Genomic DNA, 21299 nt, shown 5'->3' on the forward strand with positions numbered 1-21299 from the left:
ACCAGAGAAAATTATAGCTCTCATTTTCATAAGACAATTCTTCTCCAACTTCCAAATTCAAGAAACAACCCTTCCACTTCAATTAAGATGCATCTAACACAGTTCAGATATACTGATGCTTTGCCCGCCTACAGTGGTTTCCTTTATGTGACTAAACCTAAAGTATACTATAATACTAGGACCAAAGGATTAAAGTGTAGTGGAATGATAGAGTGCTGATTGATAGCTGGCACGATAAGGTGCGGGCATGGTTGCATGCCGACACATGGCACACTTGCATGCCAATGGGCATGCAAGACCTCCTAATGGCACACTTTGGCACAATTTTATTTTAGTATTTTTTCTGTTCCAATAAGGCATTATAATGTTATAGTAAAACTTTTAGAGTAATAATTATGAATTTTGGCTATGTATCAATTTACCTCAACCTATTGGCAACAATAGCTTACTACACTTACTAGTTAATATAGTGGTAGGCTTCTTTGTATGTAAAGTAAAATATACCTGAAGTTCATAAAGAATAGAAATTAAAATACAAAAACAGTGTGATGACAACATTAGATAGAATTAGACATCATTTGTATTAGTTTTATCTTTTTGTTTTCAGAATTTTAAAAACTATTAATTCAAAATTGTAGAAACTAAAAAATTATTTTTTGTTCAAATTCTCATAAAAATTTTTGAGACCTAGCAAGGAAAATTACAGAAGTGATTTTAAGTTGAGTCAATCTAGAGGGATTACAGAGTAATTGCTTCAACTTATCTCCTGATTTTCAGAAGTTTGAAAGTTAATCAATTTTTGTCGTAGATCTTATGCAAAATATTAGATCTATCCAAGAAAATTAAAAATCGGACCATATATGACTAGATCAAGTGGACCTACTTTCAGATTTTTCTAAACTATAAATTAAAATTTATGAAATATCATTTTCTTCAAGAAAAGAGCTTTACAAATTAGATATATTCAAAATCAATGGGAAAAAAATTAAGTTTAAATTTTTTGAGTTACCTAATAAGTAGATTCAAGATTTTGTCGGCTTTTTTTTTTTTTTTTTTTTTTTTTTGCTTTTCTGCCTTTCCTCTTAAGGGAGAATTGATTAAAAAGAAATATGAGAAGAAAAGGAAGGAGAAAATAGAATGAAAAAAGGGTTTTTTAGTGCAATAGTCTTCTTCTAAAATTCTATTCTAAAAATAAACCTGTTAAATTTTTATTTATAAATATGGTCCTATAAAAGCTGTGAATGGTTCACCGCTTTTAAAAGCTGTGAATGGTTCACCGCTTTTAAAAGCGGTGAACCATTCACCGCTTTCTTTCTTTTTCCCACTTCTTTCTACATTTCTACGATGGTAAAAGCGGTGAATGGTTCACCGCTTTTATTCTTTTTCTACTCCTAAACAGGAGTTATGAATGCGGTGAATCATTCACCGCATTTAGAGGTCTATTTTTATAATTATTTTTAAAACAAAACTATTTTTACAATTATAAAAATCGATAGGATTATTTATAAAAAAAATTCATGAAAAAATAAAGAAAGAAATATGGGAAGAAAAGGAAAGAGAAAGTAGAAGAAAAGAAATAGGAAAGAGATATAAAAGGAACCGAACAAAAAAAAAAAAAAAAGTCTGCTGAGATACCCGCGCGATAACGCGTGAGACTTGAGTATCGCAGCAAACGGGTGGGCCACAATAAATCCTTTGTACTTGGCCCCAACTTAGGACTTTGTAAGAAAATACTCTGGCATGAGAAGATTGAATTTCCAATCACTTTTGAAGCTCCATAAATTACAGTACCATCTCTAAATACAACATCATGCTTATTGTCTAACAAGATAGCAACTTCACATGATCCAGAATACTGAATACGTAGCACTTCTTGGAGAAAGCATATTTTACTAGGAATAGAGAAAAAGATTGAACATACATTACCTACCTTGACATACTATGCATTTGTGCTGCTTTGTTCTTCGAGGCAAAGCTGGTCATCTTTTCATGTAACCTTTCACTGGCCTGACATTCAAAAACACTATCAACCACAGTTTTTGTTATAAGTACAATCAAAATCAAAAGAAATTCCCAAAGCTCACATCTGCTATATGTGCATGCCGGAGCTCTAGCCAAACAGGATCATGATCTTCCAACAAAGCCTCCTTTTTTTCACTTCCTGATCCTGATTTGCTTGGAGCCTACAAAATAGATATACATTTTACAAGCCTTCGAGATTCATGGGACTAATATATATATATATATATAGAGAGAGAGAGAGAGAGAGAGAGAGAGAGAGAGAGAGCTAGGCTCCTATACTATCTATAGTACCAGGGCTTCCAAATTCTTTACACTATTCAGAGTACGATCAGTACCTCTGATCTTAAATTCAATTTTTTTATCATCATTTTTTATGAGATTTTTATTTTCAACCATTCATTTTTAGACTACTCGTTTGATAGCTAAATGGTGCTGAAAAATTATGAAATTTAGTTTCAAAATACTTTTAATAGTGTAGATCAAGTCTAACGGAACCGATCGTCAATTTGGAGGCCGCAACATTGAAAACAACTTGGTAGCACGGAGGCCTCCGTGCTACCAATAGTATACCAGCCTAGCTCTATATATATATATATATATATATATATGCAAATGCACGTAATAATTATTTTAATTTATTTCAAATCTATATCATATTTATTCAAAAATTTACAATAAAAATTATACTTTTATAAATTCATACGTTATATTTTATTTGAAAATATCTGCAATATACTATATTGTTCTTTTTTATATATATTGAATATTTTATATATTAAAATTGAGTTTTTTTTTATTAAATACTGAGATTAAATACTAATTTGTTAACTAATTAGTTTACTTCATGTAAAATACTGTAATTTAACCTTGTCCTTAAATTAGATTTTTTTTTATTAAATACCGAGATTAAATACCAGGGGAATATTCTTGTAAACACTATTATTTAATCAATCCTATCCCTAAATTGGATAATTTTTATTAAATACCGAGATTAAATACCAAGGGAATATTCTTTTATTCTTTTTTTGATTTCGTTTGTCATTGTAAGATTTCCTATGAGCTTATACATACATACATACATACATACATATCTCTCTCTCTCTCTCTCTATATATATATAGAGAGAGAGAGAGAGACGGAGAGAGAATAGAGCTACTATACTTATGAGTATAAAGTCCGTCGTACTCGTAAATTATTTTCAATGATAGAGCTTCCGAATCAATGATCTGCACCGTTAAATATGATCTATAGTATTTGAAACTTATACAAAATAAATTTCATAATTTTTTGAAATGATAGAGAAGTCCATCAAGCGGGCAAAAAATGAACGGTCAAAATCGAACGACGTCCTAAAAATGGATGATTGGATACTTTAATTTAAGGTCGGAGTTATTGATCTTTATTTAGATAGTGAATAGACTTTTTTGTCAAAAATTCAACCGATTTCGATTCTTTTAGACCGTTACACTAGCAAGTACCCCATACCGGCCATCAAAAATTGTAAATTTTGAGCTCTTTTGATCGTAAGTTAAATGATGTTGCAAAATTATGAAATTTGATTTCTAGAAGTTTCAAATGCTCTAGATAATGTTTAACGGCATGGATCGTTGAGTCGGAAGTTTTATCATCAAAAATGACTTATGAGTACAAAGGCGATCATACTCATAAGAGTATAATAGTCGGACTATATATATATACACACTCACTAGTTGAGTATACGTACAAATGCACGTAACAAATATTTTAATAATTATCACAAATTAATATAAATTTGCACATCATATTTTTATGCAATATTGAAATTTTAAAAAAATAAATTCATTTATTACATACTATTATACACACTCACTACTATTTGTGGATAGTTCGGGAGGACTGCGGTACAGAGACCGACTGTGTGTGCCTATGGATTCAGAGATCCGAGAGGAGATTTTGAGAAAGGCTCATTATTCACCTTATACGGTTCACCCTGGTGGAACCAAGATATATAAGGATTTGAAGGCACACTTTTGGTGGAATGGAATGAAGAGAGACATTGGCAGATTTGTAGCTCGGTGTTTGACTTGTCAACAGGTAAAGGCAGAGCATCAGGTACCTGCTGGCAAGCTTCAGAGTCTGTCAGTGCCCGAGAGGAAATGGGAGCAGATCACGATGGACTTTGTCATGGGATTGCCCAGAGCACAGAGTAGTTTCGATGCTATTTGGGTGATAGTGGACAGACTGACAAAGTCTGCTCACTTCTTACCAGTACAGACCACCTGGTCCAGGGAGAGGCTCGCTCAGTTATATCTGGATGAGATTGTGAGGTTGCATGGCGTGCCTACCTCGATAGTATTGGATAGAGACCCGAGGTTCGTTTCGCACTTTTGGAGGAGTCTTCAGACAACCTTGGGTACACAGTTACATTTCAGCACTGCATTTCATCCACAGACAGATGGTCGGTCAGAGCGGACCATTCAGACTCTGGAGGACATGCTGAGGGCATGTGTCCTAGACTTTGGAGGAGGGTGGCATCGACATTTGAGACTGGTTGAATTTGCGTACAACAACAACTATCAAACGAGCATTCAGATGGCTCCGTTTGAGGCGTTGTATGGACGCAGGTGTCGATCCCCGTTGTATTGGAGTGATGTGGGTGAAAGAAAGACTTTGGGGCCTGAGATTCTGATAGAGGTAGAGGAAAAGGTTAAAGCTGTACAATGACATCTTTTGACAGCCCAGAGTCAACAGAGGAACTACGTCGACACCGGGAGACGAGACTTAGAGTTTCAGGTTGGAGATCATGTATTTCTGAAAGTCTCGCCGTCCAGAGGGATACGCAGATTTGGAGTGCGTGGAAAGCTTAGTCCACGCTTTGTAGGCCCTTTTGAGGTTTTGGAGAGAGTTGAACCAGTAGCCTATAGGATTGCTCTACCCCCATGACTGGTCGGTATTCATGATGTTTTCCACGTCTCAGCATTGAGGAGATACGTGTTCGACCCTTCACACGTGATTGACTTCACTCGACTGGAGCTTGGCGAGGATTTGCGATACGAGGAGCGACCTGTGCGGATTCTTGCTCGTTAGACGAAAGAATTGCGCAACCGGAACATATCTTATGTAAAAGTACAGTGGAGTCATCACGAGGAGCGTGAGGCGACTTGGGAGCCGGAGACGGTGATGCGGGAGTCCTACTCTTTCTTGTTCGAGGCTCAGGATTGAGGTATGCTTTAAGTTTCGAGGACGAAACTTTTTATAGTAGGGGAGGATGTAGTATCCTAGGTGAAAATTGAGTTGGTAAAAGGGTCTTTTGGTCTTTTGCCAATCCTTATCATTTCCACCGCCTTATATACAGGTGACATGCATTGGAGGAGCTTTGAGTTGCTTAATTAATTTCCTCTCTCTCTCTAGATTGAAGTGGAGCGCAAGGTGGAGGCCTCGGGTGGAGTTCGGATCGACGTCGACGACGCGCCGAGGAGCCGTTTGAGCACGCGAGCGTCATAGTTGCATCGTTGGGAGGCCGGGCGAGCGCGTGGTTTCGCTTCTTTCGACTTTCTCACCGGAATTGGATTAGTGTTTCGAGGTGGGTTAATGTTATGCTTATCGGATTTTATGGATTTCCTCCTAAGTCTAGTTTGTTGTCGACATGTATTTTCCGCTTTGTATAGTATGTTAGTAGCTCAATTTGTTGATTTACTTGGTTCTTAAATCTGAATTGCAGCTTAGAATATTAGTTAAATTATATATGTTGGACTTAGAATTGACTTAGGAGAAAACTAGCGATTCTACACCGTCATATGCTGAAACTACCAAATTTAGCTCTAAGAGCCGTAATTTATTTGTATCGCCGCAGTTTGTGGGCGGTGGATATCCAGAATAGTGTAGAATGCATTTACACTCGTGCTGAGATGCCGAGTTTATTTTTACAGTAGTGTATAGACTGTTCCGGACTGTCGGGTGCTGTTGGGGTTGACGGTGGACCCAGATTGCTATTTTTGCATCGGATTGTGCCGAGGGTACGTAGATTATGGTTGTTAGACCAGCTAGACCTTTTTACTTGGATTATAGCCTGTGAGAGCATGATTGAGCTCGGCAGAGATACGCTTGCATACTCGGTTGGGTAGCGTCCACGAGTCCCACTCCGGAGTCGAACTTTGTGCTTTTGCGTTGTTGTCGGTTTGTCCTGGTTGGACACGCTCTCCACTAACGACCCTGCGTGGTGGTAGTTAGTGTTGCTTCGACAGGCGGGACGGGTGTGTTCACAGTCCCTAGTGAGTTTTGGGTTATGCAGTGCATTATCATACCTACAGATTGTCGAATAGGGATAGTATAGTAGCATATAGCTGTAGAGTTTTTCCAGCTTTCTTACTATCATTGAGCATACTTTCTGTAGACTTAGTGGGTGAGCCGTTGAGGTCGGTAGCGATACCCACTGAGGACTACTTTCTTTTGCAGTAGTTCTCACACCCAGTTGGTGACTCTTTTGCAGAGTCTTCTTCTTCGGCTGCTGCTACTGCTGATCTTGAGCGTGGAAAGGGAGTTGCGAGTTAGATCCCTTCCCGACTGTTGCTGAGCTAGACATATCCCCAGCTACAGGTAGTTGTAGTTTTTGGTTCTTATACATACTGATGTTTGTATCTCGCTGGAGCGAGTGATTTTTGTGTACCAGGATACTATGTATGTATAGTGAACCTTTGTTATTATATATGTTTTCTTTTTAGCAGCTCTACACTACTGGTTATAATGTTGTATGATTACAGGTACAGGTACAGCTATCGCTTCGTATATAGGAGAAATTCCTATGTATACGACGGGTCTGTTAGCGTGTCCATGGAAACGAGTAATCCGGGGCGTGACATTAATGGTTGGAGAAAAAATAGAAACTAAAAGTTTGTTTCGTTACGTTATTTTCTTGCGTACATAAAAAGAGGAATTTTGAAATGGGTCCGTCAACAGACCGAAATTTGAAATACGTGCTCTTATATATATATATATATATATAGAGAGAGAGAGAGAGAGAGAGAGAGTAGGGCTACTATACTCTTATGAGTATAAAGTCCTTCGTACTCATAAGTTGTTTTCGATGATGGAGCTTCCGAATCGACGATCCACTCTGTTAAATATGATCTATCATGCCGTACCCGTATCGGATACGTATCGGATACCGATACGCGCCCGATACACGCCCGATACGTGTCCGATACGGGAATGAAGTATTCGGCATTTTTAAAAAATAAAAAAATATCGGATACGGCTCGGATACGTGAGGGAAACGGCAGGATACGGGAGGGACACGGCCAGGTTCTTTTTTGGTCTAAAATGATCAAAACTTAAAATTTTTTTAAAAGCTCACGTCCAAACCTATTGGAAAGAAAGAAAAAAGTGAGAAAAACATCAATCTTTGTTCAATTTGTCATTTCCTCTATCTTTTTGCTCTTGAATGGTAGAAGGCGCTTTCTCTCGTTCTATCTTCACACAGTATTTACTCTCTTTCATCTAATTTGTCAATCTAGCATTAAGCAAACAAAAGCTATAGAGAATATGATTTTTTTTTTCCTTCTGTATTAAATTGTTAGCATTTTTTTTTATTACTAATTTAATTATAGAACTAACAAAACAGACATATATATTGAATGGCTAATTATCTAATTTGTGTGACTACGTATCTATTGTTGTCATTTGATCAAGTTGGATGATAATTGGTTTGATATTTTTTATATTATTATTTCATATGATTGATTATCTTTTTTTATGAACACATGTAGAACAATTATACAAGTTAATACATATTAAAATATATTCCTTAATATAGTCCAAATATCCTGATTGTTGTCAATGTATCATTATATATAATCAATATATAATCAATATATATTTAAATATAATTAAAATAATATTTTATTCCAGTATATCCCGCGTATCGTATCTTAGAAATTTTCGGAATTGCCGTATCACCGTATCCGTATCGTGTCGTATCCATATCCCCGTATCCGTATCTGTGCAACATAGTCTAGAGTATTTGAAATTTCTAGAAAATAAATTTCGTAATTTTTCGAAATCATAATAAAGTCTATCAAGCGGGTATAAAATGAACGGTTAAAATCGAACGACATCCTAAAAATGGATGATTGGATCCTTCAATTTAAGATCGGAGTATTGATCTTTATTTAGGTAGTGAATAGAATTTTCTATCAAAAATTCAACCTATTCCGACTCTTTTTCACCGTTAAACTAGCAAATATCTCATACCGGCCGTTAAAAATTGTCAATTTTGTAAGCTTTTGATCGTAAGGTAAATGATATCAAAAAATTATAAATTTTGATTTCTAGAAGTTTTAAATGCTCTAGATAATGTTTAACGATATGGATCGTCTATTCGAAACCTCTATTATCGAAAACAACTTATGAGTACGAAGGCGATCGTACTTATAAGAGTATAGTAGCCGGATTCTATACACATATATATATATATATATATATATATATATATATATATATATAGAGAGAGAGAGAGAGAGAGAGAGAGCTAGGCTGGTATACTATCGGTAGTACGGAGGCCTCCGTGCTACCAAGTTGTTTTCAATGATGCGGCTTCCAAATCGACGATCAGCTCCGTTAGACATGATCTACACTATTAAAAGTATTAGGAAACTAAATTGCATAATTTTTTGGCATCATTTACCTATCAAAAGAGTAGTCTAAAAATGAACGGCTAAAAATAAAAATCTCATAAAAAATGATGATAAAAAACTTGAATTTAAGATCAAAGGTACTGATCTTACTCTAAATAGTGAAAAGAATTTTCTATAAAAATTTCATCAAATTTGGATTATTTTACACCTTTAAATTCACAAACGCATCACATCTACCATTAAAATTGTCAATTTTGAGACCTTTTGATCACTAGCCAAATTATGTCGAAAAATTATGAAATTTAGTTTCCAAATACTTTTAATAGTGTAGATCAAGTCTAACGGAGCCGATCGTAGATTTGGAAGCCGCATCATTGAAAACAACTTGGTAGCACGGAGGCCTCCGTGCTACCAATAGTATACCAGCCTAGCTCTATATATATATATATATATATATATATATATATATATATAATTTGGCCGGAATGCTTCTAATAGTGTAACATACCGAACTTCTATAGTTATGAAGTTACGATGTATGTTAGCTTGGAAAGCCATTCGAATGGTTTCGGTGAAGTTCGGGAGCATTTGGGTGTTTTCGGTGCGCGTCGGGCGCAAAAACGAAACCCGAAAAGCTATGATTGGACCTTGGCAGAAATCCGGCAAGGCGTGGATGAAAAGATGGTTTGAAAGCGCTCGAAAACATATTTTGGGAGTCTCGGTGCGATTTGAGGCGAATCGGAGACCCATGGAGCAAAAACAAACGAAAACGGACCAAAATTGGCGAAAAGGCTGAAATTTTGGCTAAGTCTGGAAGTGCAGAATTTTTGGACCTACGGGGTCCGGTCCCTGAAGCCAAGGACCGGTCCCCGAAGCCCGAAAATGCCCAAAATGAGCAGGGCACTATGGTATTTTGTGGGGGGCTTGCATTGTTGAGGGGGCTTTTGGCATTTTATGCAAATGGGGGTTAAAAGGGAGGTGGAGAGAGCTCATTCCTCTCTCTCTCTCACACTTGCAACCCAAAATATTTCCCTCTCTCTCTCTCTAAGCTCTCTCATTCTCTCTCTCTTGAAAGAGGAAGACAAGAAGGGGATTTGGAGGAGATTAAAGCTTGGAGGAGAAGCTTCATCTTCTTCATCTTCTTCATCTTCTTCCTCTCCATTGGAGCTAACTTGAGAGGTAAGCTTGTAGAGTTTTAATAGTAGATCTCTAGGCCTTTGTTTGTATGCTCTAGAATTGATTTGGATGGAACCTTTAGATGCTAAATGGATACTTATTGCTTGAATCAGGTGGTGGAATGGGTTTCTTGCAATAGTAGCAAACCTAGGGTTCCAAATGGAGTTTTACTAAATGATGGGGTTTGATCTAAATTAACCCTATGTAAACCTAATTGCTAGATATTTTAACGCGTTGGCGAAGTCGGCTCGGCGGTTCATCGAGCCTACGCGAAGAAGTCGAAGAAAAGGCCTGTTTTGGTACAGATTGCCGCAGTACGCGGCATAGGCTTCCAAAAATCACGAAATCGGATTCGTGGACTCGTGGCATCACCTAAAGGTGGGGGGTGTCATCCCGAAGCAATTGGGCTTCCTTCTATGTCCGAGTTAGATTGTTGATCATGTTCACGCAAGTTTCTTATGCATTATAGGATATATGTTATAATTGCATTCTATTTCCTTGCATGCTTGCTTAGTAGTGTAACATCGTGGGCTTGACACATGAATCTAGGGGGCATGAGGATTTGGTCGTGTGCCATGAGATCCTATAGTGAAAAGAATATGGTGAACTTGGACATGATGATGAAAACCAAGGACATGTGAACTAGTGTAGTGGAAACACTTATTACTTGGACGAGTGCCATGTAAACTAGTGTGGTTGAGACACACACTACTTAATGATGTAAACGAGTGGCATTAAACCTAATGTATAAACTTAGGTTGAGAATTGAACCTAGAGTCGAATAAACCTAGGTTAAGAGATGAGTGACATTGAACCTAGAGTCAAGTGGACCTAGGAGGAAAATGACATTGGATCTAGTGTTGCAGAACCTAGGTTATGAGCATAATAACACTGAACCTAAAGTATTAAACTTAGGTTGAGTAATGGTGAATTTAGGGATAGATGGATTTCCCTAACTATGATACATTACATGAGAATTTAGTGTAGTTGAGACACTGGCATTGAACATAGGGATAGGTGGATTCCCGAGTGTCAGTTAACCCTAGTTGACAGGGTATCCTCAGTGAGCGAGGATTGGATCATACTCACATAGTCTGTTTTGACCTTGGGGTGGTCGCTCTATACAAGCAGTGCACTCCGGAGTTGTCACACGAGCAGGGTAGCTCACCAGGTGGGACACGAGCGGGGTAGCTCCTCACCTATTGGACTGGGACGTGAGTTGGGGCGAAGGGCGGAGTAGCCCTTCACCTATGAGATTTGAGATTGGAGTTAGGGCGAAGAGCGGGGTAGCTCTTCACCTATGGCCTTCGAGTTGTGAGTCGGGTGAAGAGCAGGGTAGCTCTTTACCTTTGAGATTTGAGATCTGAGTCGTGGCATAACCTTCGGGTTAGCCAAGCGGATTGGGTAATGAACTCATGATTGATATGCATCCTGAGCATAGTAGGCATTGCATTATACTTGATGTAGAGACACAGCATCATGTGAGTAGAGTACTTAAGATGTTCATTCATTACTTTGTATATTGAGGCATAGTAGCATACTTGTATATTTCATTACCATGCAGCAGTTATTTCCAGATATCTATCTATCTGCTTATGCCTGCTTAGACCTAGTGGGAAGATCGGCGGAGTCGGCGGCCGAACCCACTGGGAACTATATTTATATAGTTCTCACCCCACTTTGTTGCAGGGCCGAGNTGTTCATTCATTACTTTGTATATTGAGGCATAGTAGCATACTTGTATATTTCATTACCATGCAGCAGTTATTTCCAGATATCTATCTATCTGCTTATGCCTGCTTAGACCTAGTGGGAAGATCGGCGGAGTCGGCGGCCGAACCCACTGGGAACTATATTTATATAGTTCTCACCCCACTTTGTTGCAGGGCCGAGTTCGAGCGTTCCGAGGGAGGATCGCGGTAAGGGCATAGCACCCTAGTTAGTTAGTAGTGGCTTTCCTTTTGTACTAGAGTACCCTCGTGTACTTAGGCTATACAGATGTATTTTGGAGAGTACTTATGCATGTGAGATGGATATGTATCTAAATGTTGAGATGAACATGTACTCATTTTGGTGAGATGAAAATGTAAATCACATGTATAAATGGTTTAATGTGATGTAATAGATAGAATTCTCTCTTTGTTCACTTGTATGTATACTCGTGTCTTGCTCTTTCTTGTTTGGCGCTTGTGACGCTTGTGGCGCTTCTTGGTTGATCAAGTATGTGTTTGAGTTCTTCCTGGGTGAATTCTTGTACATGATCTCGTTGCTTAGCCTTGGGCGAACAGGGGAGGTGCTGTCCGTTCGGCGTCTGTTCGACGAGTTCGAACCGACCAAATTGGCGGTCGCGGGCTGTACAAATAGCACCAAGATTTTCAGCCCTAGGATGAAGGGATGTGCGGTTAGGATGATAGTGGTCCCCTTGTGTTTTTTGGCACTCTCTGATAAGCATAAAGGTTTTCGTTGCCTCCATCCAAGCACTGATAAAGTTTTCAATTCTAGACATGTTTCTTACGTTGAAACTATCTTTCAAAATTTTCTACCTCTTCTATACCTGTCTCTACCATTTTAATTTTTCAAATGTTTCAAAATTTTCTTTCTAATCCTCCTTCACTGGGTGAGAATCCTTCTACCATTGATGCTATCTCTAGCTTCTATTTCACATGTCTTTCTACTGGTGCTGCTGCTTTTAATACTTCTTCTATAAGTGTACGTCCTCAGCCTGTTTCATTATCTGAGTCATTATTTCAATTTCCTACCACCTTGAATCATGATACCACATAGGTTAGAGATGAGAATGATGCTGCTACTGCTGGTCAGCCAAAACTCCGAATCTATACCAGACGGAACACCTTCAGGACTATTGCAACCATTCCCCCTACTGATACGGAACCTCCATTATCTGACCTTCTACTTTCCACTCAACCTGATACAGTCCAATCAATAGCATCCTCCTCTTTACTTACTTTACCTATTGAACCCTTTTTAACTTTCTGTACACATTTAGACATTCTATAATCACTCGATCCATAACAAATGGTTTGCCTGAGTTTACCACCTTCCTGGCTTCTAAGTATTCTATTCTTCCTATAGAGGCTAACTCCTTTACTGAGGTTTTTCAAGATGAAAGTTATTGTACAACCATGGCTAAAGAAAATAATGCCTTATTAGCTAATTCTACGTGGGACTTATTCCTCCTCCATCATCCATCAATCTCATTCACTGTAAGTGGGTGTACAAAGTCAAGCAGAAAGCAGATGGTTTCTTGAGCATCTCAAAGCTCGTTTGTGGCTCAGGGCTACAAACAGCAACATAGTATTGACTTTGATGGGGCTTTTTCTCCAATGATACTATTCGTACTGATCTTTTTGTTGCATTCCCGTCTTGGTGCGGCAACTTGACGTGAAAAACACATTTCTTCGTGGCACTCTTTGAGGATGTTTATATGAAACAACCACCTGGCTTTGTATATCCTTCTCTTCCTCATCATATTTACCGTCTACGCAAACGATCTATGGACACAAGCAGGCACCTCGGGCTTGGTTTTAGCTATTTACTTTGTTTCTTTCTAAAATTGGTTTTATTGGAAGCACTGTTGATCCCTCAATTGTCATTCCTCTTCTAACACTCGTCCTTTTCTTATACGTCGATGATATTATTGTCACTGAAAGCTCCTACTCTCTTTTAGAGGCTCTTATAGGAACCTTACAATAGGAATTTTTGATGAAGGATTTAGGGCCGCTAAATTATTTTTTGGGTATTGAGGTTAATCGTTCACTCTTTGGTCTTTATTTGACTCAACAAAAATATGCGCCTCAACCAAGGTTTAAAGTACCGTGGCACGGGGGCGTGCCGCTGTCTGCCTGGCACCGTACGGCACCAGCACGCTTCCGTGCTGACACATGATACGTTTGCGTGCCAATATATACGCTTGACCTCCTACTGGCACGTTTTGGCACGTACTTATTTCAATTTTTTTTATTCCAATAAGCTCTTATAATATTATTTTGAAAGATGTTATCAAATAATTATGAATATTTGCTATGTATAACTTACTATACTCATCAATTAACATACTTGTAAGTTTTTTGTATGTAAAGTACAATTATACCTGATGCAGAATAAAAATTTTTACAGGTCATAATTTTTAAAATGCAAAGACATCTTTTTTAATTTTTTTCTTTTTACCATATTACAGTCTTTCTTTTATAAAATACAAAAAAATAATTTAAAAAACTATTTGAAAAAATTATTTTTTTAATTAACTTTTCAAAAAATTAGTAGACCTATCAAAAAAATTAAGCAATAAATTATATGACAAATAAATTAAATAAATTTAAGCATCAATTAATTTAATTTAGCTTTTAATTTTTTCAGTATTTTCATCTTCTAGCGCAAAAATAAAATTTTATGTTTGATGTGGCTCAAAATTTGTTTCTTAAGTTCAATTTTGTTCTCTTAATTCGTCAAAAATTTCGCGATGTGACAAATTTTGATAAAATAATTTGTGAAGAAAAAATAGACATCTGTGGTGAAAGCGGAGGGCTCGGACAAATCTTTTGTCTGTATATTGATAAACAAAAAATTAAATTATATTTTTTTTACTTACCTAATAAATAAATTTTCGATTTACAATTTCTTTGGGGAGTGTGGGGTACCCAGAATGCTTCGGATACCCCAAAGAACAAAACAAAAAGAAAAAAAACAAAAAGCAAGAAAAAAAGCTAAAAAGAAAAAAAGAAAAAAAAATCAGTGCCGGCACGGCACACTGCACCGTGCCTGTAAGGTACCGGACTTCCAAAATTATGAAGTTACGGTGTACATTTGGTTGGAAAGCCATTTGAATGGTTTCAATGAAGTTCGGTGAAGTTCGGGAGCATTCGGGCATTTCGGTGCACGTAGGTGCGAAAACGGAACACGAAGGGCTATGTTGGACCATGGACTAAATCCGGCATTAGCGTGGATGGAAAGATGATGAAATTACGCTCGAAAACATGTTTTGAGAGTCTCGGTTCGATTTGAAAAGAATCGGAGGCCAAACGAGCGAAAACAAGCGAAAACGGAGAAGAAAGCTGAAAATGCTGAAATTTGGCTAAGTCTGGAAATGCAGAATTTTTGGACCTACGGGGTCCGGTCCCTCAAGCCAAGGACCGGTCCCCGAGATCCGAAAATACCCAGTTTGGTGCAGTTTGAATAGTTGAGGGGGTTTCTTGCAAATAGGGCATATGGGGGCTGTTAGAGAGGGTTGAAGCCTCTCTCTCTCTCACTCCCTCACCATTTGCAACCCAACAAACACCCTCTCTCTCTCTTAGAAGCTCTCTCTCTCTCTTGGAGTTGATCAAGAGGAAGGAGAAGAAGGAGATTAGAGCTTGGAGGTAGAGCACCATCATCATCTTCTTCCCTAGCTTGAAGATGATAGCTTTTAGAAGTAAGCTTTTGGAGCCCTCTCATGGTGAATGGTTAGGGCTTAGCTTAGACCTCTTGGAACCTAGCTAGTTGGAACTTAATGATGCTCTAGAAGTAATTAATCTCATTTATTGCTTGGGTTAATGCTTATATGAAGCTAATTGCAATAGTGAGGTTTTTGGGCTCCAAAAAGAGGGCTTTTGCCATGAGTAGTTTTGATCTAAATTGATCACTCTCTAACCTAATTGATAGGTGTACGAACGCGATGGCGAAGTCGGTTCGGCGATTCGTCGAGCCTACGCGAAGTTATCGGGAAAACAGCTTCATTTCCGCCTGGAGGGCCGAGGCGAATTCCTAAAATCATGAAATCTGATTCGTGGGCTCGTGGCATCAAGTTATAGACCTATAAATTCCGAGGCCGCGAAGCGACGCACGGTTGGTGATCAATCGCAAGATCAGGCCGAAACGGACGACGAGTGCCACGGGAGGCCGATTTCAAGTGACGACGAGCAATCGGAACGCGATAAAAGGTGGGGGGTGTCCATCCCGAAGCAACTGAGCTTCTTCCTATGTCCGAATTAGAATTGTTGATCATGTTCATACATTGTTCTTATGCATTATAGGATATATGTATAGTAGCATTTCTACTTCCTTGCATGCATGTCTAGTAGTGTAGCATTGTGGGCTCGACACCTAAACCTAGAATGCATGAGGATTAGGGTTGTGACATGAGATCCTATAGTGATAAGAATTGGTGAACTTGAACTTGGTGATGAAAACCAATGATATGTGAATTAGTGTATTGGAAACACTTATAACTTGGACGAGTGGCATGTAAACAATATTTATAACATGACGAGTGGCATTGGAACTTAGTGTAATAGAAACACTTATGGCATTGAGCATAAGGAATAGATGAGTTTCCTTAGTTGTGGCATATTGCATGAGAATTAATGTAATTGAGACACTATGGCATCAAACATAGGGATAGTTGAACTCCCTAGTGTGAGTTGATTAGAGTGGTTGAGACACTTGACATGGACCTAGGGATAGGTGGAGTTCCGAGTGTTTGTTAACCCTAGTTGACAGGGTATCCTCAGTTGGCGAGAATTGGATCATACTCACATAGTCTGTTTTGGGCTTGTGGTGGTCGCTCCACACAAGCAGTGCACTCCGGAGTTGTCACACGAGTTGAGCGGGGTAGCTCACCGGGTGGGATACGAGCGGGATAGCTCCTCACCCATTGGACTGGGAAGTAAGTCGGGCGAAGGGCGGGGTAGCTCTTTACCTGTGAGATTTGAGCGGGGTAGCTCTTTATCTGTGAGATTGGAGCGGAGTAGCTCTTTACATTTGAGATTTGAGATATTAGCCGGGGCGAAGAGCGGGGTAGCTCTTCACCTACTAAAACTGGGTGTGGATACATATGAGATTTGGGATTTGAGTCGGGGCGAAGGGCGGGGTAGCTCTTCATTTAGGACATCTAAGTTGTGAGATGGCTCTTCACCTATGTGATTTGAGATCTTAGGCGGGTTAGCCTAGTGGATAGGGTAATGACATGAATTGCATAAGTGGATTTGCATTCACACCATGATTAGACATAGTATATGTTAGAGGATTGCATAACTATGTTATATTTGTATTCATTACATCGTTGAAGCATACTAGTATGATGGTAGGCTTGTTGCTAGATGATATTCCATGCATTGCTTGCATTTGATGGCATAGTAGAGCATAGTTGCAGTTTCATTTCTATCTATCTATCTATCTATCTATCTGTGCCAGCTTAGACCTAGTGGGAAGATCGGCGGAGTCGGCGGCCGAACCCACTGGGAACTATATTTATATAGTTCTCACCCCACTTTGTTGCAGGGCCGAGTGCGAGCATCCCGGGGGAGGATCGCGGTAAGGGCATAGCGCCCTAGCTAGCTAGTAGAGTTTCTTATTTGTACTAGAGCACCCTCGTGTACATGTTTATAGACATGATGTATTTTGGATAGTGCTTATGTATATGAGAGGATGAACATGTATTCATTTTGGTGAGATGAAAATGTAATTAAAAGATGCAAATGAGGAATTGTGATGTAATAGTTAGAATATCTCTCTTTTTGTTTACTTACTGTGTTACTTACTTGCTCTTGTGTATACTTGTGAAAGTACTCGCTTGCTAGATCATGTATGTTGTTAAGTTTTTCCTGGGCAACTTATTGTGCATGATCTTATTTGTTTGAGCCTTGGGCGGACAGGGGAGGTGCTGTCCGTCCGGCGTCTGTTCGACGCGCCCGAACCGGCCAAATTGGCAGGGCTCGGGGTGTGACAGTGCCGCTCTCTCTCGTGGGGCACGGCGCCGCGTGCAACGGCACGTTGGGGGGTCTGATACCCCCTTGAATCGTATCACCTTCTTGGTGGCACGATACGTTCCACCCTGTGCCGTACGGCACGGGACGACACTTTAAACCTTGGCCTCAACTGCTTGAGCATCATGGCTTTCTTGATAGTAAGCCTTTTCTACTGTACTCCACTCTCTGCGAGCGCTCGTCTCTCATCTCACGAGGGACGTCCCTTTGAGGATCCCTACACTTATCGTCAGATGGTTGGCAATACCTTACATTCACACGGCCAGAATCTCATATGCGGTCAATTCTGTTACTCAGTATCTACATGCATCTTGTGAGCCACACATGCAAGTAGTTATGTATTCTCCGTTATATTCGAGGGGCGCTGTCTTATGGCATTCCTATCTCCCGCAGCGCCAATCCTTCACTTATGGCTTTTTTAAATGCTGATTGGGCTAGGTGTCTAGACACGCTGGTCTACTTCAGGGTATTGCATTTTTTTTGGGCCTAATCTCATCTCATGTTCGGCTAAGAAGCAACCTACTATTTCTCGCTCTAGCTCTGAAGCGGAGTATCGCTTTGTGACCTACACACTTGCCGAGAGTTTGGGATCAGTCGTCGGCTCTATGATCTCGGTGTCTTCTTATGGCGCACTATTTGCATCTATTGTGATAATCTTAGCACCACACATCTTGCTACCAATCCTGTTCTACAAGCTCAAATGAAGGACATTGAACTTGACAATCAATTTTTACAGGAAAAATTCCAATCCGTGACTTGGAGTAAGTCCACATCTTTCCTGATAAGCAACTTGCTGACATCTTTACCAAACCCTTGTCCCTTTCTCGGTTCTTCACGTTGCGGATCAATCTTCACATCCGTCTAATGGATGCTTAGATGTTATGATATATTTAGTATGATTACAATATGTCTAGTATGATAGGATATATTATATATTACTGCCATATATAGTATAGGTTTATATATTTTCATCAATGCAACCTTAGAAGGGTAAGCTCCTTAGTCTGTCTTTCACACATGACCATAGTCTGCATTGGGCCGAATTGAGCACGATTGCGAGCGGTTTGATATTATGATACTCAGTGGGATCATGCCCCTCAAGTGCCCCTCCGGAGCTATGGCGGCTGACTAGATATAGGTATACATGTGCAAGTTGAGCCACCAAGTCAGTGTGGTTACCAGGCATGCGGCGACGCAGGCTTAGCGGGACCTGTGAGCCGAACGGTGAGATTGGGTCTTATGACTTTGCTTATCAGGTCTTTTGTTGATGCATATTATATTTGATCTCTATTCTTCGAGATTTTATAGTAGGAAACTAATTATTATTTGTTTGTTTCCACAGACACAGATAGAGGCATGTTAGTATTTATTTTCCTGCTCATATTATGCTAAGCTGCTCGTTTATTTATTGTTCATTTACTATTCTTGCCTCTGATAGATTTAGTGGTGTAGGTCGTCGTTGTCGTCAACTGTACCCACTGAAAACTATTGACTATAGTTCTCACGTCCTCCTTTGTTGTTCCTTTTTTAGAGCATTCGGCACTAGTTATAGCAGCGGATCGAGGTAAGGAGACAGCGAGCTAGATAGTATCGCCTACCCTGTTGTGCGATAGCTAGAAAAGGACCCTATAGATCCAGTTTTAGGATGTCGTTCAATTCTGATCGTTCATTTTATACCCACTTGACGGACTTTATTATAATTTTGAAAAATTATGAAGTTTATTTTCTAAAAGTTTTAAATGATCTAGATCATATTTAACGATATAGATCGTCGATTTGGAAGCTCCATCATTGAAAACAACTTATGATTACAAAGAGCTCTATACCTATAAGGGTGCGTTTGGTTCGAGTTATCCTGGTAGGATTACAGGCAATCCTGCCAGGATTACTGTATTTGGTTCATCCGCTATGTAATCCAGTCGTTAATATAGCATTACAAATCGAGCAGGATTACGCAGAAAATATTAACGAGAAGGGAGTCGTGTATCTTGCATTACTGAAAACCGGTAATACTACATATTATGTAAAATAAAAATTTTACCCTCTAACTCTCGAAACCCTTTCAATACATTATTTTAAAAATTTTAATTTAAAATTTTGAATTGTCAACTTTTAATTTTTAATTTTTAAATTTGAATTTTTAAATTTAAAATTTAAAATTTTTAAACTTCAAATTTAAATTTTAAATTTTAAATTTAAATTAAAATTTTAGATTTTAAATTATAAGTTTAAAATTTTAAATTTTAAATTTTAAGTTTAAATTAAAAGTTTAGATTTTAAATTATAAGTTTGAAATTTCAAATTTTAAATTTCAAATTTCAAATTTCAAATTTTAAAACACAAATTTGTATTTTAAATTCTGAATTTTAATGTTTGTTATTTGTATATATATTTATATTTAAATTTGATTTAAATTAGGAACTTTATTATTGTGTATGAAATATTTAAAGTTTTATTGTTTGTAAAAATTTAGAATTAATTTGAAAATTTAAATTTATAAAATTTAAATTACATTTAAAGAAAAATTTTGGTTCCTAAAATATAATTGTCGTACGTATAAAATTTTTGACAAATATAGAGACTAAGGGGCAATTTTGGAATAGATTATATTTAATAGTCTAATTAGTAAATTTATAGAGCAAGAGCCAAAATGTATCGCTATAAACGCTATGCACTCCGCAATAACATTATTGTATACACAAACGCACTAATACAGACGAGTAGTATTCATTTGAATCCAAGATCTGGTATATTGAAACTTCTGTATATTACTTAACTCGAAAACGCGCGCACTGAAGAGTGTTAGTAGTCCTTAATTATTATTTATAATATATATTAGTATACATAATTAAATATTATACTTTATATATAGTATAGGGGAGAGAGAGAGAGAGAGTTGTGTTAGATTACTGTAATATATTTGCCCCTTTTTGCTATCAATTTTACTTTGATCAATTCTTTGAATCGTTTCTAACATGTGATTAATATAGATGATCCATTTGGGAGCGCCACTCACCCTACGGACTTAATGATCGTAACCTACAATTTCGCACCCCCGGTTAAAAAAGTTGAGTAGAAAAAGGGGACGATTATATCACAACTTTCAACCCAACTCTCTCCCTCCCTTCTCATTCTCTCATCTCGATCTCTCTCTTTATATATATATGATGTTATAGTCCAGCTACTATATTCTACATAAGTTACGGATCGCCTTCGTACTAAGTGAAGTGTTTTCCAATGATAGGAGCTTCCAAATCGTGATCAACTTTATCTGAGATTTTTAAAATTTTTTAAAATCAAATTTTATAATTTTTTGATATCATTTACCTTATGATAAAAATATTAAAATTTGTATATTTATTACATCGTATAGTAATACTTGCTAGAATTTTAACGGTATGTAAGAGAGAGTCACTCGGGTTGAATTTTTCTGATAGAAAATTCTTTCACTATCTTAGATAAGTTCAAATTAATCCCGATCATAGATTAATATCATCGGTATCATTTTTTAACAACGTCTTGATTTTGAACTATGATTTTTATGCGCTTAATGGACTTTATTTGAATTCAAAAATTTACGAGAATTCAAAATTCTAGAAGTTTTTAAGATACTACTAGATACATTTTGATTGATGTGGCTGTCGATCGGAAGACATCATTAAAAAACAACTGTATGAATACAGAGGCTCTACGACTTACAAGGTATAGTAAGCCCTACTCTATTATATAT

General features: G+C 37.9%; 1 protein-coding gene across 2 annotated transcripts in view; it reads right to left on the reverse strand.

Moving 5' to 3' along the window:
* LOC109727576 (SNARE-interacting protein KEULE-like) overlaps positions 1 to 21299 on the reverse strand; it is a 110946-nt gene that overhangs the window by 42021 nt on the left and 47626 nt on the right. For both annotated transcript variants that reach the window (XM_020257727.1, XM_020257726.1), the window contains exons 11-12: positions 2085 to 2183; positions 1931 to 2007 (exon numbers count right to left, since the gene is read on the reverse strand). In XM_020257727.1, the coding sequence (XP_020113316.1) occupies positions 1931 to 2007; positions 2085 to 2183 (176 nt within the window). The remainder of the gene's footprint in view (positions 1 to 1930; positions 2008 to 2084; positions 2184 to 21299) is intronic.

Source organism: Ananas comosus, linkage group 22 (assembly GCF_001540865.1).
Source record: "Ananas comosus cultivar F153 linkage group 22, ASM154086v1, whole genome shotgun sequence".
NCBI lineage: Eukaryota > Viridiplantae > Streptophyta > Magnoliopsida > Poales > Bromeliaceae > Ananas > Ananas comosus.